Genomic DNA, 27,500 nt, shown 5'->3' on the forward strand with positions numbered 1-27,500 from the left:
TTGCGCTATCACACCGGGTTTTAGAGATTGAGAATGTGTATGCGCTTATTGAAGTTCATTGCAATTGCGACATACATTTCATAAGGTATGAGCATAATCCCCTATCATTTAATCGGTTGTTGGGTGAAGAGATATTGACACAGAGGACCGAGTTGGAACCTGGCGCGTTCATTTGCGCATCAACCATTTTCCATCCCACAATAAAAGACGCTGTCTGTAAATAGTTGTTGTTTTGATGCCTCTATACTCCAAAATCAATCGGCCAATCCTTCAAACAACAATATTTACGCCATAACGTGGAATTGCACTATTAATCCAAACGACACATGCTGGCTTTTAATCTTTGAACTCTCTTTTTTTAAAGCCTTCCTTACATCATCGGCATTGGCCTCGTATTCGAAAGGGCGATCCAGCTGTGAATGGGTCATGTTTGGGAGTCAAAGACCGGGTGGAAAGGAACTTGCTACTTTACTGCCTTATGGAAACTGACTTTGAGTTACTCCGATGTAAAGCTTTAAAGCTTTCGCATCATTTGGGTAACAGCTGAATCACTTTGTTGATATTTCTCAGTATGAAGGTGAACAGAGAATGTTTTGTTGGATTTGCGGTTAAGTTTCCAGGGCGAGCAAGTTTTCAGACGCAAACAAATTTACACAGAAATAAAACATGAATTTTAAAAAATTACTTTATGAATTTCTATTTAATGGCATGTAGATGATCTCTAACAGGTTTATTTTTCCGTAAAAGAGGGTGACTAACTGCCTGTTATTCTTAAAAGGCAATTATGTAGCTCTTCCCACCTTTTTTTCGATCCATATAACTTTTCATCATCTAAGAGACGGGCCTAACGCCGCCTCCGGGTTAAACCTCAATTTTCTAATTTCTTTTTCTTGTCTTCTTCGGGCTTGAAGCTAGATGAGGACATTTGGTGGGTCATCCTATTCTTTTGTGATTCAAGAGAAAGGGGAAAAAAGAATGGCAGTCAAAGATCGCCTTTTCTTAACTGTTACTGTAGAAAAGTACTTTGGTTGTGCTCGGAATTGACGCTTTCGTTAATTCTTCTATTGATGAAACCAACTACAAGATTTCTGTAATGACGCAGGATGGGTAGGAAGCGCTTGATATTTTCAGGGATATTAAAGTTTTGTGCTAGGTGATGCTTTGTTTACAAGTGTAAGGAAATGGTCCTGAGCAAATATCCCGGATGTGATAATTTTTATATCAGGGTAACTTTATATGTCATCACCATTTAGGAAAGTGTCCTCTCTCTCTCTCTCTCTCTCTCTCTCTCTCTCTCTCTCTCTCTCTCTCTCTCTCTCTCTAATATTACCGTACTTGTCACTTCCCTATTTTCTTGGCTCTCTCTTTCTTTCTCTCTTTCACTCTCTCTCTCTCTAATATACTTGTCGCTTTCCTACTTTCTTGTCTCTCTCTCTCTCTCTCTCTCTCTCTCTCTCTCTCTCTCTCTCTCTCTCTCTCATATTACCTTACTTGTCGCTTCCCTACTTCCTTGGCTCTCATCTCTCTCTTTGTCTCTCTCATATGTTACCTTACTTGCCGCTTCCCTACTTTCCTGGCTCTCTCTCTCTCTCTCTCTCTCTCTCTCTCTCTCTCTCTCTCTCTCTCTCTCTCTCTCTCTCTCTAATATTACCTTCCTTGTCCTTTCCTACTTTCTTGGCTCACATCTCTCTCTCTCTCTCTCTCTCTCTCTCTCTCTCTCTCTCTCTCTCTCTCTCTCTCTCGTATTACCTTACTAGTCGCTTCCCTACTTTCTTGGCCTCCATCCAGCCAATAAATATCCCTTAGTTGGCATAAAGAACATCAATCTGATTAATGGTGTACGTATGAGGGCAGTAAATTGTCCCATGAAAGTCAACATCATAACGGCAACATTACAACCAGTCCGGGAACTTTCCTGTCGCTTTCCCTTTTGGTATGTGTGTGTCTGTCTGTCTGTCTGTCTGTCTGTCTGTCTGTGGCGGTTTTTACATGTACCACTCACAGTCGGTTGACAAATTCATTCATATTCATGGATGGTTATGTATGTGGTTCGTATACGTCTGCACGCCTTTCTGCCCGAGATGTGACTCTCTTCGTGTGGAGTGTATGCCTCTGAATCCGTATTTCCATTTTCATATTTACCTGTTTCCGTGTTACGTGTTCTGTGTTGGGCCCGTGGTCTTTGATTCAAGTGTCCGATTACCTGACAGTTGTATTTGTATTGTGGTATTGATACTTTCTCTCTCTCTCTCTCTCTCTCTCTCTCTCTCTCTCATATATATATATATATATATATATATATATATATATATATATATATATATATATATATATATATATATATATATATATATATTATATATATACATATATATATTATTTTAATTTATATAAATCGGTGGCCTTTGGTTTTTTACTGAACGATACCAAGAAGTGTTAACCTTCCGTTTCATTGTATGACTTTCAGGCTACTGTTGCTAATTCCATAACCTGCTCAACATCTTTATCCTGATTGTGAGCCATCACAGTCGACCATCTGCCAGGCACCTAATTCATTGTTTAGGTCAATGGAGGCACAGTTGGTTTAGCGGACTGCCTGAGGTCAGTCAGGTTCGTTCGGGAATGGAAACCATCTTTCTTCCTCATGACGAGAGCGGTCTAACCACATACTTGAGAGTACCCATAAAAGGATTGGCAGTGACGTGTTCCCAGGCTGACATCCATCGAAGGACTGGCCCGACCCGCCGTGGTTAAACTTTGTTGATAGGACGAGAAGTGGTGTTTTGAACGTGGCATGGCCTGTGTTTAGGCTGGTGAAAAGGGTACCTAATTTGAAGTGTTGGGAAGGTGTTGGAGAGGGATGGATAAAATATTATGATAGGTTAGTGGAAAGGAGGGGCTTTAACATCCAGAGAGTAACAGTAGATAAGAGGTAAGTGGAGCAGTGTGTGTAGGGGATTTTGGGGTGTGTCTAACTCCGTACTGCGTAAATGAAATATTTCTTTGATATTTTATGTTTACCTGTTTTGTCCATTCTGTACTTCACCTCATGATCATGTAACCGATAAACCTATTTTTCAAGTTTCACTGGGTTATTTATAATGAATTTTTTCCTCAATTGTGCCATCATAAGGAAGACTTATCGCAACATTTACCTCGTTTATTTTGATTTTAATTTTCTCGTTTAACTTGTCAGTATTTAGGGCTCTGATACAGTCCTCACTTATGTCTTACTCAGTAGACTGGGGAGTATATTTTGAGCTATGTGTGGTAGGTAGATGGTCCTATCACAGGGTGTTGACCGAATAATCAGTCTTATTTAAGGAATGTAATTACAAAACTCCTATCTATACTCTGTACTTGCAAACACTTCCCCATTGCTATAACGCCAGTTCCTTAGAAACTTTCTCAAGAACTGTATATATGACACAAAAACCTTTTCCTTTACTGTCAAACTTTCAGTGAATGTTTCAAGATGAACGGTTGAACAACAGTACAGTCGTCTTTCTCTTGCGCGAAACCACTGCCATTTTCTCACCTTGCTGCATTCCGTCGTATTTTATCAGTCATCACCCTTCAGTGCGTCGTCTTTCTGTCTCTCCTATATCAAGCTTTTCCTTGTACAAAGGAGTCACTATTTTTCTCATCTTATCTTGTGGAACGTTATCTTTGGTAATACGCGTCTTTTATTCCCTTGTCAGCTACTCAGTCACGATGTCAATACCGTGGCAATATCTCACTGTCAATACAGTATATCACCGACTCCGTAATCCTTCGGGTTTTTGAAATTTTTATTTTCGCTGCTCTCTTTATATCTTGACATGTTGCTTCCTCAATTCCTCCCCCTCCCCCCTTCCCTCTTATCCGTCATCATCATCTCTCAAGCGAATTTAACAGGCGTTCGAGACAAGCTTCCATTCGTGTGATGGCGAACCTTAATCTGCATCGTTTCTTGTCTCTAAAATTGCCTCACACATATCAGCTTATTGTTTTCCTTTTAATATCTGCTTGTATTTTTGTTCTTCTGCTTTCTCCTTCGTCATCTTTTGATTTTGTAATTTTATTGAGCAGTCTCCTGTTTACCTCATGGGTTCGAATTGAGTTCTCTTTTCGCAAAACTGATTTTATAATATTCTCTTGATCCTCTCCCGCGAACAAATGGACCTTTTCAGCTCCGTTTGCACCCAGGTTTTTTTTTACCTCATAATGAAGAAGCATTTAATTTTACCAGTCTTTTTATAACAATGTAAATTCATGCCATCCACAGCTGTCAGTATGCACTGTATATCATTCAGGTGACCCGAATTTCTTACATGCTCTTCAAATAATTAATGCTATGTTGTATCCCTTACTATTCCTTTACATACTGATATCTACTTTAATGTTAAATTTTCTTTCATGTGTACTTACAAAATTTTCAGGGCGTAATGCTATGAAGGAAAATACTTCCAGATATCAAACAACTCCCAGAAAATATTTTTTGCCACTTTACTTATGCATTCAAGTCACTCAGCACAACTACTCATCACTATAAACCAAATTATAAGTAGTCCATTTCTCATCGGTATTCTACCTACTCGGTGCTAACATATCAAAAAATCATTCCTTCATCAATCTGTCTTTTATCTGTACTCCTGAATTCTGAAGCAAATGATCTTTGCAACCAAATATCTTTGTGACAGTTTTGATTTCATACTCATGCATTCAGATCACTAAGCATAATCACCTTTCATCTACGCTTTTTTAAGCATCTGTAATATCCAGAACCGTAAATAGATGCTTCCTCCGTACTTCCATCCCTATACATATTTATAAAGATATATATACAGTGTATATATATATATATATATATATATATATATATATATATATATATATATATATATATATATATATATATATATATATATATATATATTTCTTGTTAACGCTTTCACGTCAGGTCTTCTCCATTAAGAGAGAGAGAGAGAGAGAGAGAGAGAGAGAGAGAGAGAGAGAGAGAGAGAGAGAATGTCATATTTTTTAAAAAGTGCAAAGTCGACCTGTCTAGCATTCCAACTCTGCGCTTTAAAGAGCGAAACTTTGGAGGCGGTTATCTCTCGGTGGCGGTCTGTGGAGACCAGCAGCGGCTTCTTTGCGTGATGTGGTTTTGGGGGCTCGTGGACTGCGAATAAGTCATCCCGTCGGAACGAATGGCGCTGTTCCGGCCGCGTGAATTTAATGAATGCTGTGCCAGACCCCAAAAGAGCGTTTTTATTGCGTAATCAGACACCGCGGATATGGACGAACGTTACGGCGCGCATTTAAAGGAAATGCTCCGCTGTTAAAACACGGCGCATAATTTGAATTGTGGCGAGGTCATAACATCAGTTTGTATTGTTGTTATTATTGTTGCTTTTATTGTCGCTGAAAGTGCTGTGCTATGAAAGCCTTCCGCCTAATGTGAAATGTGGCGGGAGCATGACTCCTGTTTTTTACTGTTGTTATTGTCGTTATTGCATTTTGTTATTGTTGATGTTGTTGATGGAAGCACTGTGTCGTGTGAAATGTGATAGAGGGCGTTACCGCAATTATTTTTATTAATATCATGTTATTGTTGTTTTTTTTTTAATGTAACTTTTGTAGACAAAATTTCTCAACTAAATTGGTGAAGTTTGTAATTTCACATTTTTCCAGACGATTGTTATTAAGGATCTTAGATCACTCACTGCGGATTTGCTTTGCAACGAAAGTCTGACTGATGCTGCTTTATGCGGGTTAAATTTTTTTCTCTCGTTTATTACTTTTGTCAAGAAGTGTGAATTACGGAGCTAGAGGTTTATGGTTGGTGATATTTTGAGATTAAAAGTCTGAATGGTAGTCCATGATGTTTGATATTGCAGATATTTTCCTGACAAAAAGTCTGAATGATGGTGTTTGAGGTTTGGTAATGCAAAATTTGTTTTTCAGACTAAAATGCCTGCAAAGGCGCTTGAGGCTTGCTGTAAACAAGTTTTTTAGACAAAAAGTCTTAATTATGGAGTTCAGTTTTGATATTGCAGGTTTATTTTATGCTCAAGGGCTGAATGATGTTGGTTTTGGTGACATTTGTCTTTTCAGAATTATGGAGGATGAGGTTTTCAGAACAAAAGTTTGAATTATGGAACATTGTTTTCAACTCAAAGCCTGAATGATGGTACTTGTGGTTTCTTATTGGTGACTTTTTTCAGTCAAAAGGCTTGAATGACTTTTTAGTAGCACCGAATGGGCAGTGATGCATAATTCAAGAAAGATAATAAACTGGAATCATGTAAAGTGTAGGGGGTTAAATTGTAGTTCACGTCATGATATTTTTAGTTTGATCATTTTAGTGGCAAAGAATAAAAAAAAAGCAATTTGAATGTTTACGAGACCAGTTTTAAAGGTGAAATTTTTTGTTGTTTGCTTAACTCTGAAAACAAGTTATATTAGCGTTATTCATAAAGCACGCTATAAATATTTTATAGATTTTTTAGACCATAGGTTGTTTATTAAAAAATATAGGTCATTGGTGTGTAAGGATACCGTCAAATTCTGGATGTTTATTCGGCAGAATACGATGAAAGCTGTCGCAAATGCATAATTAAGTACAGGATTACGATATATGTATTCGCTACATAGAACTGGTACCTTTAGAATTAGAAGATTGTCGGTCATTTTAGGAATTTATCAATTGAAGATATATATTTATCTAGGTATTCTTTGAGGATTCGAAGACATTGTGAAGGACATTTTCTTTCACAGAAGGATTTCCATCGGTTTGCCCACAAGCACGAACTTATTCCAATAACCCCCAAACATCGCCACTTGATTGATGCTGGCAATAATTGTTGCACAAACGTTGATTACCGACGTCGGCGTGGGAAGAGTGACGTCGTGTTGAATTTAACGTCAAACGCGTTTAGTTAAAAAAAAAAAAGGCCTAATGATGATGATGGTAATGATGATGGCGGCGACGGTGATTACACTGGTAATGCTGACGATGATTTGCAGTTTGAACAGATAAATTTCTGGTTAGTTTCCAATGATTAATCAGCGAGCGCTTGTGCGCGACAGTGTTTATTTAAGCGCTTGTTACGGTGAACATTTTCGTGTGTTTGTGCTCAGTAAGCAGATAGGCGAAATGTTCGAGTGGTACTGGAAAGAGATATAGATTTACGATCTTAAATTTAATCAGGACTTACTTATCTTCACAAATTATCTTCACAAAGGTGGTATACGTTGTGAATGTGTGATTGCAAATGAATTTACGTCTTTTGTGAGGGTAATACACACGCAATACATAAAGTATATCATTAAAACGTCCAGTAGCCAGAGGTGGCTTCAGAGAACATCACCTCAAGATCACTGCCAGTTTCATACTCCAACTGCTGAAGCGTGGATGAACGTCGTGTGCAGCATGCTATATATATATATATATATATATATATATATATATATATATATATATATATATATATATATATATATATATATATATATATATATATATATATATATATATATATATATATATATATATATATATATATATATATATATATATATATATATATATATATATATATATATTATATTAAATTAAAAAAATATATATATATATATATATATATATATATATATATATATATATATATATATATATATATATATATATATAATATAATGTGTGTATATATATATATATGTATATATATAATGTATGTATGTATATATATATATAGACATACACACACACACACACATACACATACACACAGACACACACACGCCGGATCATTGTATGAAAGCGTATATTCCTTCCTTGATTTATCCCCACCCCACATATCCGACCTCTAAATGTACGATATATTATTAGATATTGCATTAGTTTAAGAACGCTTGTTAAATTCTGCGTTCTGAGAGAGAGAGAGAGAGAGAGAGTAAAGCGCCTCTTTTCGAAAATGATACGTGGGAAATTAAAAGAAGAGCCGGATTACAGGAGGTGTATAACTAGTGGGGATTAATCCGGTGTGCTTCATCTCAGAAATCCAATTAAAAACTAGGATAGAGCGCAAGCGAATCGTGCGATGAAGTTTTAATTCTGTTTTGAAGGAGACCCGGAGCATTCGGGACTGGCGATGGCACAAGAGTAAGGAGGAAATCCTATTGGCGACCATTACCGAAGAACGATGATCAGGCCGCTTCTTTTTCTTGCCCAGACTGGGCTCTCCGGTTCCTGACGGCTTAGAGGCGCTCAGACTGAAATCCTCGCCTTGAATTTTTTTTTTTTTTTACCGTCTCGGCAAATTAAGTAGAAACTCCGTTTCTTTTTCTTGAAATGAAGAAGAAAGCTTATCTCCCGTCCAAAAGAAATCCAGTGTTCTGGGTTTTGAGAAAGAAGAAATAGTCTATGTTTCTGAAAGCTGAAAGAATGATTTCATCTTTTCCTATGGGACTGCAGATAACAAAGCTTAACAATCCTTCCAGGCTTTTTAACCAATTGAAACAATTGAGTTATTATCAGCAAACGGGGCAAAATTCCCATGCTTTTCTCTGCGGAAGTAAAGAAGTAAAGACGGAAACTTATTTCTGAGCGAAAAAAAAACCTGCCAATCTCTCTGGTGTTTAAGCGTGGAAATGATCTAGTCGTAAGGTTTCTGCGGTAGAGGAAAGATTCCTTTGTTTGTGTGGGAGGTAGGAGGGATTCTGATTCTCTTTTCACTCAGTGATCAAGGAGATTAGAGTCCTTAAGTGTGGGAAAGAGAGGAGAGATTCAAATCCTTTTACTCGGATTAGTAAAGAAGATTGAAATCTTTTAGTCACCCTGTGATAGCGGTAGAATAAATTTGTTTTAGGTTGTATGGATTGTAGAAAAATGGTTCGAATTTTGCTTTACGAATATGGTTTGAGTGTATGATGAGTTTCACAGAACAGATGATTTTCATACTCATCATCAACGTCATCATGGCGATGATGTGTCATTATCATTATCATCCTCGTGGTTTATTCTTGAAAAAGTTAAGTATACCTTAGTTTTACCAGACCACTGAGCTGATTAACAGCTCTCCTAGGGCTGGCCCGAAGGATTAGACTTATTTTACGTGGCTAAGAACCAATTGGTTACTTAGCAACGGGACATACAGCTTATTGTGGAATCCGAACCACATTATAGCGAGAAATGAATTTCTATCACCAGAAATGAATTCCTCTAACACTTCATCAGCCGGCCGGAGACTCGAACTCGGGCCTAGCGAGTGCTAGTCCACAGGTCTACCGACTCGCCCAACGTTCTTCTTATTGGTCTTCATTCGGTTTGTCAATCGGGACCTTCCCATTTTTCAATTTCTATTAATTGATTTTTGAATTTACAAGTTCTTCCACTTTATGTATGTATTTAAATGAATTTCATGTAATTTTTTTCTTTAGAGATCTCTAACCTTTACCCTCCTTAAAAATCTGGGAGCGAGTCATTGAATAGTCTGGATGCAGTGTTGAAAAGTCCGTTTTCCAATATATCTGTGCATCCAGGTTCCATTAATCCATTCATCCGTGTTCGTGCGTTTAATTACGCTTTTGGTAGCATATTGCTGTAGGAGGTCTATGAAATATTACAGTAATCTTCAGTTTTTCCAGGAAGAATTACGTACTTGCAAGTCTAGTCTTTCAACGTTCATATGAAAGGTAGCGGGTCGAATGTTTGGTCACATCGAAGTAATTACGGCGAAATAAAGTTCACAATTGTGAAGTTGTATTGTAATACAACGCTCAAAATTTGAAAAATCTACAGTCCGAGGGTTCGAGGTCATACTTAGTTCTAATTTACAGCCTCTGTAGCAATAATAATAATAATAATAATAATAATAATAATAATAATAATAATAATAATAATAATAATAATAATAATATTAATCACTAACTAGTGTGCATGTGGCGTGCTTCAATGATGGAAATATTTAAAGAAGTGAATAAGGAAAGATTGATAGAAAGGGTAGTAATTTGGGAAAAAAATAAGTAAAAAATGCCCCGAAGTTTCTTCAGCGCAACTGAGTTTTCTGTAAGGTGTAATAATCAAGGCTACCAAAAATAGATCTATCTTTCGGTGGTCTCGGTATAGTGTTGTATGATCCGCGGCCCATGAATCTTTAACACGGCCTGGTGGTGGCCTATCCTACATAGTTGCCAGACGCGCCATTATGGGTAACTTTAACCATCAATAAAATAAAAACTACTTAGGCTAGAGGGCTGCAATTTGGTACGTTTGATGACTGGAGGGTGGATGATCAACATATCAATTTGCAGCCCACTAGCCTCAGTAGTTTTTAAGCTCTGAGGGCGGACAGAAAAAGTGCTGACAGAAAAAGTGCTGACGGACGGACAAAGCCAGCACAGTAGTTTTCTTTTACAGAAAACTAAAAAAAGCTAGAATGGTTACTTGACAGAATGGAAGAAGAGCAGAGTGAATTTAGACAATGGAGAGGCTGTGTAGATTAAGTGTGCTTTAAGATGCAAGCATGCAGGAAGTTTGACAGTGAGGTGTGAAGCTTAGAGGGCTTGAGAGGAGAGACGAAATTGCTGGGTAGGTGGAATGGAAGAATTATTGAAATAGAATAGTCATACTACCAAGGAAGCGAGTCAGAATTGAAGAGGTGAATGATGACGCATTGCATAAGCAGTTCAACGAGCTTTGCTGACCCTTCTTGTGTGGGTGTGGGAAGAGGACAATGTACTCGTATTAGAGCCCGTAAAGGGGGGTAGTGCCGTCAGTGCATATCTTGTGGTGCACTGTAGGCACTACTTAAGGGTCTTTGCAGCGTCCCTTCGGTCCCTAGCAGCAACGTCTTTCGTTCCTTTTACTGTACCTCCGTTCCCATCCGACTTTCCACCCTCTATAACAATTGTTTCATGGTGCAACTGTGAAGTTTTCCTCCTGTTACACCTTTCAAACCTTCTTACTGTCAATTTCCCTTTCAGCACTGATTGACCCCATAGGTCCCAGTGCTTGGCCTTTGGTCTGAATTTTATATTCTATTATATTCTAATGTTATAGAAGTTTTCCACAAAGGGGTTTATCCTTTGTTGGGTAATTAGCATATGAATGTGGCAACATGTGACCCTGATGTGCTTGGTTGAAAGAGCTACATTACCCCACGAAGCGAGAGTGCATACTGGTTATTGGTGAGTGACGCAGTGTGAGCATAGGGGTCATCATACTGCTGATGCGCTTTCTGTGTAAGTGTATCCAGATTTCTGTAGATAAGGAGGAAGTTGCGTTTTGAGGACAAAGGGATTACTGGTTGATAATCTTAAAAGAAGTTAAAGTAGAAATCCGTTTAATTATTGACGTGGCATACTGTATAGTATTACATACTAATCGACTGACTCATACGCAGACAAACATGTTTGAGACGGCTTCTGTAATTACTTCAGTATGAGTAACACAAGTTATGACAATAAGATTTGAAAACTGGGGATTTAGGAAGAGCCAAATAATCACCAAAAAATCCCCTTGCCCTTTTACTAATATATCACCATTTATTTTCGAAGATTAATTCAAGCTTTAGTCGATAAAGACAAGTGGAGTTTAAAATGGCCTCGGAGTTCAGCATCTGCTTCCCGCATTTGCATTGACCAAGAATTAATAATATTACGGGCGGAATATATAATATAGGATATTGGAAGGAGAAAAAATTACTTTTAGAGTTTAAGATGCGTAAACCAGACATGAGGAGATGTTTTGAAAGGATGTTTCCTTTAATTGCAAACAGCATATGTTTGGTATAGTGCTGATCTTTCCTCCATTCAGTCAATAGACGGAATACTATTGATTGGAACGGAATGTCCATAGTAGCTGGGGATAGATAGATTCTGAATTGAAATGAAGGCTTTCTTGCGAAGTATGTAAATGTAAAGGCATGCGATTAGAAGTTTGCCGTTGGATTGAAATGCAGTATATAAACTGACGAAGGGATGTGGAATCTTTTTTCATTAATTCTTATTTACGTGCAACGTCTTTCGGTATTACGTGGGAAGACATAATCTATTCTCAACTTTCATTTTCATTAATTTATTTATATATAGATTTTTAAATTCATTTTCATTAATTTATTTATATATAGATTTTTAAATTCATTTTCATTAATTTATTTATATATTTATTTATATATAGATTTTTAAATTTTAATTGCAAATTTTGACAACACAAGTGTTTCCTTTTACAATACGTTGGCTAATTTCGTAAATTTTAAGTCCATAGAATTAAAATGTAATTTTGTAATCCTTTTTGTTCATCGTTTCTATTGTTAGCAGTCATCGTTAGCGTTCAATATCACCTAACGGTCCATCACTTGTCTTTGTAACCGGTAGCCAATTGCGTGTAACCTTCAGAATTTGATTTGCAAAAAAAAAAAAAAAAATAAATAAATAAATAAATAAATAAAAAATAAATTATTTACAATTTATTGTTTTCTTAAATTGCAAATTATTCGGTTTTATAACTGCATCTGAGCAGCAGGCCTTCAGTTTCTACATGAGTGTCTCAGAATTTCAATACTTTTTAGTTCTTGGGGCAAGTTATTGGTTAGTCAGGGTACGATGTGCTCAGAAGTTCGTTTTCCAATATTTTTGCGGCGTCTTGGCTCCATTAATCTATACTCATTCATGCTGCCGACGGTAGTAGTTACACTCTCGGTGGCATATTTTTTAGGGAGGTCTCCTTAGATACTCCGTTGTCATAGTCTTCATTGCTATGTACGTCAAAGCATATTGCTTATGCTGAAGCTTTGCTTCTGTTGTTTTTTGATCGGTTGGCTGCTTGTTTCTGTTTGTTAGTACACTTAACGTAAAAAGTTGTGTGGCTTCTTATGAGCATTTTACGAAAAGTGGGACTCGTGATAGGCAGCAAGTAGTTAGATTTTGTGAGAAATTCGAATGTAACTTCTTGTTGGAGGGGAGGGCGGGGTGGGGGTGTAGTCAATGTCAGATTGCACAGCCACGTTTCAAAAGGTCCTGTCTTACAAAACCGATGCCTTTTCGACCATATATATATATATATATATATATATATATATATATATATATATATATATATATATATATATATATATATGTATATGCATACATATACACACACACACATATATATATATATATATATGTAATCAACACGTTTGCTGATGGACAATTAGGATTCACCTCTCTAGTTCATATTTATTTCCCGACGTTTTGTAATTGTCGTATATAATTACATTTTCAAGGGATCTAAAATAGATAAAAAAAAAAATATAATTAGCATAAAACTCAAATATAAATTTTTGTCACTCAAAATTGTTTTTTTTTAAATCTAGATACATGAAAATTAACAAAGTAATACAAAGTATTGGACCAACCTTCCACCAGAATAAAAGAAACATAAGTGGAAGGAAACTAAAACATGAAAAAAAGAAGAAAATACACCTCAAGACAAGAAAAGGGGAGTGGCTGTTACTGCGCGTTTGTTCAGTGGGGGAACCAGTTGTTTGATCAATAAGGACTCTAAAATGGGTAATTCCTGGGTGTTGGGTATTTTCCCAGTGATTTTAAAATCTTTATTTTCAATGTATGTTTTGCAGCTTTTAGAGTGAGCTCTTATATTAGAATGTTCTGGGTTCGTGAGTGTGCTGCCTGTCCGGAAACCGACCCCTCTATGAAAGTCGACGCGTACCTTAAGGAGCCTCCGTGTGGATCGCTCATAAGTCCCCAGGTTACACCTGGGGCAGGTATATTTATACACTACACACGAGGACATGAAAGGGCACAGAAGATCCTTGAACTGAAACAGACAGCGGATGGTCAAGGGATTTTCGGAATCAGGTTAACTTTTACAGCAGGAAAATGTTCTCGTCCAAGAGGGGTCATTTTCCGGACAGGCAGCAGACTCACGAACCCTGAACAATCTAATATGTGGACTCACTCTAAATTACGCGTTGTTTTTATCTATTTTAGAGCCCTTGAGAATGTAATTATAAACGAAAATTACGAAATGTCGGGAAATGAATATGAATAAGTGAAGTGAATCTTAATTTTTCATCAGCATACGTGTTGTATGTATATATATATATACATATATATATATATATATATATATATATATATATATATATATATATATGTATATATATATATACATACAACATGTACATGTATACTGATGAAAAATTAAGATTATATGTATATATATATATATATATATATATATATATATATATATATATATATATATATATATATATATATATATATATATATATGTATGAACAATTATTATACAATATATATATATATATATATATATATATATATATATATATATATATATATATATATATATATATATATATATATATATATATATATATAAATCGATGTCAGATTGCACAGCCGTTTCAGACGTTCCTGTCTTACAAAACACAAACATTTCGTACCATTGCCGTATATTCTGGTAACCAGATTTGGCAGTTACTTCTGCAAAGGATGTTTGACTGGAAGTTACGTCTCCCCGTAACTTGTAGGATTTCGTTTGGTTCCCGACACCTAGCAGTTTCAGGGTAAAAAAAAAAAAAATAAAATGTGTGTTCTCGATGATTTCTCTTTTGGGGAGGTATGCCGTTTCATTTACACTGAATATGTTGTTATGTATTACATTGAACACAATTATTTTCAAGTATTCATATATATATATATATATATATATATATATATATATATATATTATATATATATATATATATATATAAATATATATATATATATATATATATATATATATATATATATATATATATATATATAATGTTCATACGAGTGTTCCTGGGTTTTTCTTGCCTGCATAATATTATTTCCTGTGCTTTAACATCAAACTATTTTTTTTAATTGCGTTTTGTCCTTATCACTATATGCGCTCTTGTTTTAAATGCAGTGCACATATACGCTATGTTTGAGAATTTCCAAATATAATGCTAATTTGAATAATAATGGGAATGTTATGAAGAAATAAATGGTTAGACAGGCATAATGGATGACATTTTAAGTCAACTTAATCTTATCTGCCATGCTTAAAACTGTTCAGAAACAAGCTACTTAGCATCATGAATAGACATCAACGATAATAATATAAATAATGTGAGAATATATCCGTGATAAATGCATGGATAACAATAAAGAATTACCATCGCGAAGAGACTCATTCTAACACCTTTAAAGTACTCGAAGAAAAAAGAAGAAAATTTAGACTCAAGATAACGAAGTTATCGCTGATAATGACAGTGTTCCAAGAAAATATTGCTAGTTTATATATAAATAAAATAAGGCATTACATTACCCCGGCTAAGAGAGGGACATCCTACCCATCAGAGGATGGCCAAAGCAAGCTGTCAGAATCCTTTTAGGCAGGCGAGCTGCAATATTATTAGGTCGATACCTTTTTTACTCAGCCGGACATAAAGCCTTCCACTATAGGATAAAATCTTATACTGTTAATGGTCCACGAGAGAGAGAGAGAGAGAGAGAGAGAGAGAGAGAGAGAGAGAGAGAGAGAGAGAGAGAGAGAGAAATTCCACATAAAAATCCTTCGACACCATCATCGGCCACCCTTGGAAAAAATAAAGAAAAAATATGATGGAGAGAGGCCGAGTTTGTGAGAGTCGCAAATGAAGCCAATATTTGATCTCGAGTTGATAGAGAGAGAGAGAGAGAAGGAGAGAGCTGGACGGACAGACAAGCAGAGAGAGAGAGAGAGAGAGAGAGAGAGAGAGCTAGATTGACTGACGCACGCTCATACTTTGACTTATATAAATAACGTCTCCATATTTGATTTCCGGTAGAAAACACATAGATAGATAGATAGATAGATAGATAGATAGATAGATAGATAGACAGATAGACAGATAAATGGATAGATAGAGAGCATTACATCTACAAATAATGTCCATATACAGGGGTCGAATAGGTTGTCTTGTTAACGTATTAGTCTATTAAGGCCGGGTATTACTTTTACAAGGCTCTTTTTAGGAGCACTTTCTTTGCTGATGCGTCTTCTCGTTTTCTCTTTTTCTTATTTTTTCTACACCAACTTCCCTTCCAGTTTCTTTTCTTTTTTTCCATCCTATATAAAAACTAGTTTTCGGGTTTATTCTTCTTATTTTTTCTACATCAAGTTCCCTTCCATTTTCTTTTTTTTTTTTTCCAAATATTATATAAACTAATTTTCGGGTTTTTCTTATTTTTTCTACACCAACTTTCCTTCCAGTTTCTTTTCTTTTTTTCCATCCTATATAAAAACTAGTTTTCGGGTTTATTCTACTTATTTTTTCTACATCAACTTCCCTTCCAATTTCTCTTCTTCTGTTTTTCCAACGATTATATAAACTAATTTTCGGGTTTATTTTTTTATTTTTCTACACCAACTTCCCTTCCAGTTTCTTTTCTTTTTTTCCTTTGCAACGATTATATAAACTAGTTTTCGAGTTTATTTTTCATTTTTTTTTTACATTTTTTCTCTACGTAACATCTGACCTGAATAAAATTTTTACAGTTTAAAGTTTTCAGTTTTTTAATTATGACGTTGTTATTCTTCGTCCGTCTGTCTGTTTGTCTATATCTAATTACATTTCGGATCCTCTCATAAAAGGAAATCACTACCGAATTCCTTTTTTATATGTGTGTTGTATTTGTTTTTCTATCTACAAGTATTATTTTATGTTACTTAAAATGAATGCAAAACGGAAAAGAGGAGGATTTTGGGGTAAAGCTCTATTGGTATCAAGAGCTAAAAACAAGTAATAGATTAAGGGGATTTGAGAGAGAGAGAGAGAGAGAGAGAGAGAGAGAGAGAGAGAGAGAGAGAGAGAGAGAGAGAGCGTGGATTCTTTGTTAGTGGATAGAGGGAATTTTTTAATTTGTGAAAGTTATAGTATTTTTTTTATATGCAGCTTTGCAGATGGGCATTTTTTTATAATCTGCAGTAGGTGTTTGTCTGCAGTAATTTTGTGTTATAGGTGTTGGCGATCTTCTATTATACTGTAGATAATGACAGATTATTGTCATCCGTCTTATTTTAGTTGCCATTATTTGCTACTTGGTTTCAGAGTGGGTTGCAAATTCTTCCTATACAATGCACCAATATTACTGCTTTGAGCACATTACAGCTTGGCTCGATTTTTCTTAATGCTTTCCATATTTCCGAATCCTGTGCGTTACAAGGAAATATTCCTATGTTTTTTGCCATGATTTGGTTGCTGGTTGACATGTTATTAGCAAACTTTTATCCTACTTGGTCGAATTCTATTCTTACTATTTTTCAACAGCGAGTGAGGTCGATGGATTAAAGCTGTCAGTATTCCACCCCATAACAAGTAAAGTCAGTTTTATATATCAGTTATATAAAATAGTTATATATCATACTTAGGCCAAGGTTTAGGTCTCGGTAAACCATTTGAATTATACAGTATAGGTGATCCTTTCTATTAAGAGGGACGGTAAGGATGTTCATACGAAGACAATTTGTATCCACCTGAAAAGTTGTTTTCTGATAATGACGATGTATGTTATTTTAAAAAAAGCTTCATTTTTGTTTTTCAAATTACGCAGACAGTAACCAACCAGGCAGATCCTGGTATCATAATGAACTGAAGATATTCCTGCATATATTTTCTTAAAATTTTTCTATAATAATGCAAGAGTCAGGTATGCCATGAAATCATTATGAACTTTAACGAGTTTTATGTTGTGCTGATTGAATCAAACACTACAGTATTTGATTCCCTTGGTTGTTAATGGAGATAAATGATCTGTTTTATGGAGGAAAATTCTTGAGACGAAATCGAGTTGATTTGCCTTTTTGTTTTCCGTAAAAGAGAACTATTGTGCTGGCTTTGTCTGTCCGTCCGCATTTTATTCTGTCCTCACTTTTTTCTGTCCTCACTTTTTCTGTCCTAACTTTTTCTGTCCGGACTTTTTCTGTCCGCCCTCAGATCTGAAAAACTACTGGGGCTAGGGGGCTGCAAATTTGTATGTTGATCATAGACCCTCTAGTCATCAGACATACCAAATTGCAGCCCTCTAGCCTCATTAGCTTTTATTTTATTTATAAGGTTAAAATTAGCCATAATTGTGTGCTAATGGCAATGATATAGCATACGCCGCCACCGGGCCGTGGTTAAAGTTTCATGGGCCGCGGCTCATACAACATTACATCGAGACCACCGAAAGATAGATCTATTTTCGGTGGCCTTGATTATTCGCTATAGCGGCTGTACAGAAAACTCGATCGCGTTCGGCGCATTTTTTACTTGTTTGTTTCGTGTACAGTGTGGACAGTTTGCTATGTATAGACAGAGGATGTTTTGAAAGGCCCTGGGATATATGAATTTTTCTAATGTCCATTATTTTCTCTTGGCAAAGATGCTGTTTATGCAGTGCAAGGGATGAAACTGCAACCCTTTTCCTCTACAGGAGATGGATGACAACCACAGGGTTATGGCAATCTTTGGTAGGACTGAGTGAGTACACTCCGTATGCATTTTTTTCACCATACGCCTTTTTTCCTTCGGAGGGACCTATTACCAGGAGGTTCTACGGTGTTACCATTCCGGTTTGGGCAAGAACTTGAGGATGTTCAACGGGCCTGTGCTCTGAAGGCGTCTGGCTTTTCTGATGGTCACCCATCTGGTTATTGATCATATCCAATGTTGCTCAACTCTGCGGTCTAGCGAAGGTGTTAAAGCCGTCGAAAATTATAATGTTTATTGTTTTCCCTTGTCAGGTCCTTCTCATAATATATATATATATATATATATATATATATATATATATATATATATATATATATATATATATATATATATATATATACATACATATACACAGTATATATATATTTCTGACTCACATCAGATCGAACCCAGGTCTTTCAGAAGGGATAATTGAATTGCTGTCAATTGTGTCATTGCTTGGGAAGTTGGGAAAACTCGCTGGTATGCAAGCAGTTAGCTTGCCCAGGAATTTCTTGGTGCAGTTGATCTCAGGTTCCAACTTCTTTTAGACTTGTATGGCCTAGTGGGCAGCGTCCCTGCCTTTCAATTGAAAGACCTGGGTTCGATTCTGGTGTGAGTCAGAAATTCAATTCTGTTCCACACGTGATTGTGGGTTGATTATTTCTATATATATATATATATATATATATATATATATATATATATATATATATATATATATATACTTTCTTGAAGTTCAGGTCCCTTCTGTTCGGATTGCTTGTATGCACTAACGTGTCTGACGCGTATAGTACAAGTTTTGAGGATGATAATACCAGTGTTAATCCCAATAGGTTGGTGTAGCAAATGCTGTTAGTGGCAAGTGTACTCGCAGCGGCGTGGAGAGCTGAACAGGTTGCAATTATAATTACAATAATCTTCACTGTCATTTGGTTTAATTGTGACACTGACATTTCTGGCGGTGCGCCGGCATTCCAGTGATATATATCTTTTCCCGTAATTGTGAAGCTCGTATCGGAGGCGACACATTTTGTTGCTGTTTGTTTTCGACGCATTTCCATCAGTGAAGTTTTCACATAAATAACAAAAAACATATTTTTTTATATTTGCTTGTTTTTAGCAATACTTTGTTTTTATTGGATTCAGAAATTTTTTGTTGAATCTTTATTTGCATTGAAATGACAAATGTAGCATTTCCTTCAATATACCAACATCTAGCATTAACCAGCCATTGCAATAAAGTGTCTTTGTTATTTGTTAAAAGCAAAGACATTTCAACAAGACGTTTGATTTTGTAAGGTTTTGTTTCGTAGTTTTATTTTCCGTAAAGCTTCTGTATTTTTTAAAGTTTCATGCCATGTTTTAATATCCTCACACAATCTTTGAATCTTTCACTCAAGCATTTTTAAACCGACTTTGAAGTATCTCAAGGTCCCCATAAAAACATATTTGAAAATCGCAGTAAACCATTTTTTTTTAGGAGTAGAGGCCAATGGTATGGCAGTTTGTTCCTTCCTTTCCCACAGTCCTGAAGGATAAAAAAGAGAAAAGGATGGAAAGAATCCTTTCCTCGTACAGAATTTAGTTTCCTACAAATCATACCAAAATATCTATAATGTACATCATCTCTTTGATGGGCGATTGCATCACTCGAAATCTTTCCTGTGTCAAATATTTATTGCAATTTCTCCTCAGGATGTAAATATTAAAATGTCATTTAGGAAAATTCACCATACAATCGGTTTGATTCATGAAAATCTTGTATGCCAGTCCCAGAGTTGTTTTGCAAGCTGTTTTCTGTTGCTGGTAAATGTGAGTTTATTTCAGTTTGCTTTTATAACGTGAGAATTTCGTTTAAAGGCGTCGTAGAAGTTCCGAAGCTTGCATGATTCCCTCATAACATTTTCTGCTCCTGAGACGAGCTGAATATCGGGAGAGCGTTTTTGCGTGTGTGTGAGATATGTTGCAGTTTCTGTAATTCGTTTACGGTCGTCAGTTTCGTTCTACTTCGTCTGTGTAATAAGATATACGTTTTTGTAGTCTGTTTCACATATTTCGAGGACAGACTTCTTGTAAAATATCGGCTCTGTAAGGTATTGCTTATGCTACAAGTCGTTTACCTTCAATCAATTTTAGAGAATATATATTCTCTTCATTAGTTTGCCTCATTATATAAGGTAGAATTTAGGCTGCATCAGGTAATATTTGACAAGGGAATAATCTACTGTTTTTGTATTTGGTGCATATAATCATAGTAATAATAAGCACATTTTATTACAGTTATATATGTCGATTTGTCCGTAGGTGTGGAACCAAGATATATTGTCTCTGAGATTACTTTGTTTTCTGGGTTCGTTCGAGGAATTCGTCTTTGCTCTTTCAGTATTTCTTCCTCTAAGGGGGTTGCCGGCATAAAATGTCGAAATATAGATCGTGGTTTTGACGATACTGTACAACCACGCGATTCCTTACCAAACAAATGATTTTACTTATATCATGGGTTAGTTCTTTCTTCTACTACGGCGCCGAACTGTTTCCTGATAGTGTTTGTAGCAGATGGGATCTGTGATTTTATTATTGATGCTTGAACTCATTTTTTTTGTAGTCATCCTTTCAGAAATCTTTGAAAGTTCTGATCTGCCCATCTGTCTATTTGTCTATCTGTATATATACATGTTTGTTTATATATATGTATATATGTTTATGTATAGATATAATATATATGGAATGGTTATATGGATGTATATGGATGTATATGTATATACATTTATATATATAATAGCAGATGCTCGCTATCGATTGCATTTACTAGTTCCCATATCCGTACCATACCCATACCCATACCCATATCTGTATCATACCCATACCCATACCCGTACCAGTCCCATACCCATACCCATATCTGTACCATACCCATACCCATACCCATACCCATACCCACACAACACACAGAAAGGCAGCCAAGAAAAAATATATATATATATATATATATATATATATATATATATATATATATATATATATATATATATATATATAAATTCGTCACACAATCCTGTTCATTAACCCTCTCCTCTGTAATGCGACACTGAGAACTTCAAATAACGCCGAAAGAGTATTAGCTTGGGCTTATCCCTTGAGCATTTAATCATGCATCAGCAGATTGGATCCTGTTTCCAAATTAAAAATTCCATTCATGATGCATTGTGTCAGAGAAAAATAGAAGAATAATCGGGCCCTTTGTCTCTCTCTCTCTCTCTCTCTCTCTCTCTCTCTCTCTCTCTCTCTCTCTCTCTCTCTCTCTCTCTCTGTAAATTTGATTTGCCTTTTTAATCTTAAACTTGATTCTAATCTTATGGTGCGTTTCCAACTCCCTCTCTCTCTCTCTCTCTCTCTCTCTCTCTCTCTCTCTCTCTCTCTCTCTCTCTCTCTCTCTCTCAGGGCTGTTTTTAATATATGTTTTATTTTCCCGTAGCCTCGTTGTACAACTTCATATTGATTTTTAAAGCTTTCGGATATTTTTTTTCGTCTTGCTTTTATTACGTTTATTTACATAGTTTTCGAGCTTTATGTCAGTTTTGTTGTTTAATCTCAGATTTATATTTTTTACTAGTTATTCATCATATCTTCCGTTGACTCGTTTTCTACGAATGCAAATTCTCTTATCAGTAAAGGGATTTAAAAAATTATCAATGTTTCCTCTTTAAATGAAATTTTATTGGATGTACTATTTTTATGTAATTTTAAAGTAGTAGTGTTCTAATTTGGAGGCCATTCACAAAGGGCGTATTTGTTACGCTTGAGCAGATATAGTGTAAGTATATTTTTTCTGATTTCTTGGGCATGTCGTTCTTGTAAGAATCGACAACCTAGCATTCGGCAGTTATTTAGCAAACGATTTTTGTAAACTGGTGTATCATTGGTTCCGAAATCTCATTTTCGTGCTTACTACCTGTTTGCACTAATGTAGAGGCATGATTGCTGTAATGGTGATATGAAATATTCTTTTAAAACTGTGTAGCTTAAGTATATTCGCAGGAAGCTATTTATAAACCTGTTTATTGTTAGTTTCAAAATCATCTTCTCATGATTACTACATTTTGTAATGGTTAGCGTATATATTTTCTTGGTAACAATCGGGAAACGCCACTCTACACGTATGAAATAATCATCTAAGGTACGGCCTTCTACCATTTGTATATCACATTATTAAGTTCTTCAATGGAGAGGTGGGTAGAGCTTTCGGCTGGCACGCTGTTGGCCCAGCGTTCGACTCTCCGAGCGGCCAATGAAAAATTAGTGGAATTTATTTCTGGTGATGGAAATTCATTTCTCGTCATAAAATGGTTCGGATTCCACAATAAGCTGTAGGTTCCCGTTGCTAGGTAACCAGCTGGTTCTTAGCCACGTACAATAAATCTAATCCTTCTAGCCAGCCCTAGGAGAGCTGTAAACCAGCTCAGTGGTCTGGTTAAACTAAGATATACATTATATCACATTATTGACTCCATTCTTTTCCCCTGGAACGTGTACCAGTCATCTCGACGCTGGAAGTTGCAACCCACTACTTGAATGGTTGACAAAAAAAAAAAGGAGGATCAAGAAACACCTCTACGTATGTATGGAAATAATCAGCGCAGGACAGACTCTCCCCTTTCATGTCCCGAAATCTCCATCCTTCCTTTTCCCCTGGTACGCGTACGAGTCTTGTTGCCATTGGACGCCGCAGGGCTCGACTTGAAAGGGAATCCGGCGGGCGGGAATTTCGTGCCGTGAGGCATTCTCTTTTCCTAATTAAAACTCTTTTGACAGCAGACTGTGAAAAAAAGAGGAACATAAATAAGGATTACAGAAAAGTCTGTTCGCTGATATTCTCTCTCTCTCCACTTCCGAGTCTTCCTGTTGTCTAATTCACAATCTCGTGTGATTTTCATCTTCATGAAGATTTACAACGCGTCTGTGAAGACTTCTTTTGTCAGTTGTGCAGGCGGCTTGGGTAGGTGATGTTTATGGGATTGCTCTTAGCACTTGTTTTCTAATTACTGTCGCGATGGTTTTGCTTGTCTGATGACTAAATGAAGTGCTTATGGTGATTACTTGAGGTACTTTATGTTATTTTAACTTTGTGAAATTTAAGAGGCATCAGTGTATATTTTTTCCAAGAGTGCAAGCGCGAGAAAGATGACCTGATTTGTAATTAATTTTGATATCATTTCCTTTACTTTTTGAGTAACTGAAGTTCTTATTATTTCTTAAAACGCAGTTTTCTATTGTGTGTTTTAAAAGTTGAGTTTTTTTTTTTATTTTGTAAATCGGTGGAAGGAGTGTTTTTCAGAATATTGTTCTTGAGCCATTCAGGCAATTAGCTGATTGACCCGTTGTCCTCATACAGCCATTTTGATAATTATGTTATTAAGTTTTCTCAACGAGGAAATTTGAGACACTTCCTGCAGTGGAATAACTCTTATTATTCAGGATTCTAACATACCGAGTAAATCCCATTTTACTCAAGGACACTCAGCTTTAATGAATTTCCTCAATATTTCATTTCAATGCGTATGAAGTATGACTGCACCCTGGCACACTTTCATATTTTTGTGTTTCCAGTAAACACGTTAAACCCTTCTGCTGCGTTTCCACCACCCGCCTTTGAGGACTTGCGTTCGCTTTTCCATCTTCAAAAGCCATTGTTCCCTCACCGCAGTGACTTTTGAAACGCTCTCTCTCTCTCTCTCTCTCTCTCTCTCTCTCTCTCTCTCTCTCTCTCTCTCTCTCTCGTCGTGGGAGAAAGCAGGCTTAGTCTTCTTAATATTTCATTTAACAGTGATCAGTTGCAGCCATCTTAAATACTCATCAGTGGGATACGGCGAAAATATACGCATGGCCATGGTGATTTTAATTATAGCCGAAACCAGTGGAAGGGCGAACCTAACACCGTTTTGTAGCCCACGCCCGAGATGATTAAACCATGGGGTTAACCTCAGGGGAAGCGACGGACAACGCATGAGCATTACGAAATTAGTATAAGCTGTTCTCCGTGTAAATTACACTGGGAAGTGTTGCTTCATTTATCTCTGTCTTAACATATGTTGAAATCTAGTAGTTTTTTTTTTCTGAGATTTACATGTACAGTAGGTCGCTCTAGTAGCCATTTTGAGAATACTGTTGTCACTTTAGTTGAATTTGCAATTTTGCCTTTTTACGGCATTCTCAGCAACCACTCTGTAGTTTAGCAGATGATAAGCATGATATTAAAAAAACTATTCTATAACATAAGTAGGTGAGTTATATATTACCAGTAATAACCCATATAGTTGAGAAGATGATGTTAAAAATAGGAAATCCATCACAAGTAAGCAGTGACGGTGTTTACGGTAAATCTATTTTCTGAGCAGCGATTTTAACTTCATATTCCTTATAAGGTTTTCATATCCTTTAATATCAAAAGTCATTATTCGTATTATCCATGTTCTGTATTGAATGAACAAATGTAGATATGAGTCAGTTTTCCAACTGCTTGAGATGTCTTGTCAGAAAAGTCGTGATTATGAGTTACTACGAAAAATAAAGCAAATGCCTCTGCCTAATGTCTTTGTTTTGAACGCCTAATGGTAGGGTCGTCTCAACCCTCCGTCTTTGCAGGCACCAAAATACCTAAGACTGTTATGTTTGGGACAAGGAAGTGCGGTGATCTCAGCAATACTCAGTTTTCCCATCGCCGAAACTAATATGCATATTTCACTAGACATTCGGTCTGTCCGTTTACTAGTCTCTCTCTCTCTCTCTCTCTCTCTCTCTCTCTCTCTCTCTCTCTCTCTCTCTCTCTCTCTCTCTCTCTCTATATATATATATATATATATATATATATATATATATATATATATATATATATATATATATATATATATATATATATATATTATACATATATATATACACACACATATATATATATATATATATATATATATATATACTGTATATATATATATATATATTTATGTATAATGATTATAAAAACGATGACACATGACTTATATACACAACTTTACCACAGGAAAATGAATCACCAGGTGTAAATCCTTACCGGTTTTTCTGTATATCTGAGACATGTTCAGAATTTACAGCGTTTATATATATATATATATATATATATATATATATATATATATATATATATATATATATATATATATATATATATATATATATATATATATATATATATATATCTACATTGTGTATGCACATGTGTGTGTCACTCTCTAGTGTATTTAATTGTATTATCAGTAGACATTCTACTCGTGTATTACTCACCTGCAGTGACGGTAACGGGCCTAGAAGTGACGGTACCAACGCTGTTAGTTGCAAGGCATCTGTTGAAATAAAAAAAAAATGTACGGTTTAATTATGAAACATTTCAGTAATGATTTTTAAACACTAAGCACCATATTTATTTTGAAAATATTTCTTAGTTCTAATGGTAATTCAATTTGTGGCAGTTCATTTTTAAAGGCGTTGTTTCACATTCATTATTTTTATTTTGGACAATTTGTTTTTTCAACATTGAACTGATTTTATGTAGTTTTAGTACGGTTATATTGTTTATGATAATTCGAACTTGGAATAAATTTTTCCACCATCCACTCTTGGTGCACAATTTTTTAGCTATTTTTTTCTTTTACATATCTTTTTTTTATTTCATATCTTGGAAACTTATCTCCAGGCATTCATTGAATATAAGATTTTACAGTAAAGTTATGTGCTAATCATGTATCCAATTTTTCATATATTTGAATACTGCATCAGATTTGGATATCTGATATTAGAACATTAGCTGTTTTCCTGTTTCTTATTTTTTTCTATTTCTGCTTTGGATAACGTTGCAGTTTAGCGTCTGGTCTACTTTGCAGCATCCATACATTTCTTTCTGCAGCTCTTCGTGATGAGAGAGAGAGAGAGAGAGAGAGAGAGAGAGAGAGAGAGAGAGAGAGAGAGAGAGAGAGAGAGAGAGAGAGAGAGAGAGAGAGAGAGAGAGAGAGATGTAAGTCATGTTAAGCCACTGTATTAATCCATGTCTGTCATTAGCAACTTTGGGATTAGTCAGGCGATATTTCAGCACTTATTAAAAAAAGCTGCGGAAATTCCCTTATACTTCCGTTTTCGATGTTCTCTAATATTTCTTAGTCTTATATATTATCTCATACCTGGGCAAGTTACAGACATTGAAGTTAACAGTCCCGGTAACTTTCGCTGAAGAGTGAAAATGAACGAAAATGAAACCAGCGCAGATCTGTATAATTCTGCTGACGAATATTCCCCTTTTGTCATGACATTTCTTTTGCCTTTTTCTAAATGCCGCCGTCCGTCACTCATCCATCTGGGATGCATACTTTTGCTGTACCTGTTCCATCCGAAGTTAGGAATCACTCGGGTGCGAGATAGACTTTGAAGAAAAGTCCAGCCTTTTGTTGTATGAGCCATTTGTGAATTATATATTATTTCTCACAGTGAACATTAGTTGACTTCTGTTTCTAAAGTCATATTCCAGTTGTAAATAAAATGAAAGGTTTGGCAGGCTAGAATGACCGTTTTCGTTAGGAGATTGATTAAATACAATGTGTTCAAAACTAGCAATGTTCTATTTACTTAATCAAAATAAAAGAGTAGTATTATAATTCATACTTACTATCCGATATCAGTGTAATAGGAGGGGAGACATTGTGTGGGTCAGGAACCGAAAATCAAAATTAATCTTGAAAATCTCACACAATGGACACCCTAACACCTAAACCTTTATGTGGAAGTTTCATTCTTAAGTGCTTCTTAAAGGCTAATTAGGGCACCTTCAACTATTTTGGATCCTCTACTCTTCTGCTTAAAATTTTGCGAATCGTTTACAGATTTTCCAAAGCATCAAATCCTAACAGCAAGATGTTTGTAGCCTGGAATTGTTTTTTAAGCTTAATTTAT

General features: G+C 35.7%; 1 protein-coding gene across 1 annotated transcript in view; it reads right to left on the minus strand.

The window, feature by feature from the left end:
- LOC136848783 (cell adhesion molecule Dscam2-like) overlaps positions 1-27,500 on the minus strand; it is a 351,367-nt gene that overhangs the window by 172,003 nt on the left and 151,864 nt on the right. The window contains 1 exon segment of the mRNA XM_067121377.1: positions 25,845-25,903. Coding sequence (XP_066977478.1) covers positions 25,845-25,903 — 59 coding nt within the window.

The sequence above is a fragment of the Macrobrachium rosenbergii genome, chromosome 19 (assembly GCF_040412425.1).
Source record: "Macrobrachium rosenbergii isolate ZJJX-2024 chromosome 19, ASM4041242v1, whole genome shotgun sequence".
Lineage (NCBI taxonomy): Eukaryota > Metazoa > Arthropoda > Malacostraca > Decapoda > Palaemonidae > Macrobrachium > Macrobrachium rosenbergii.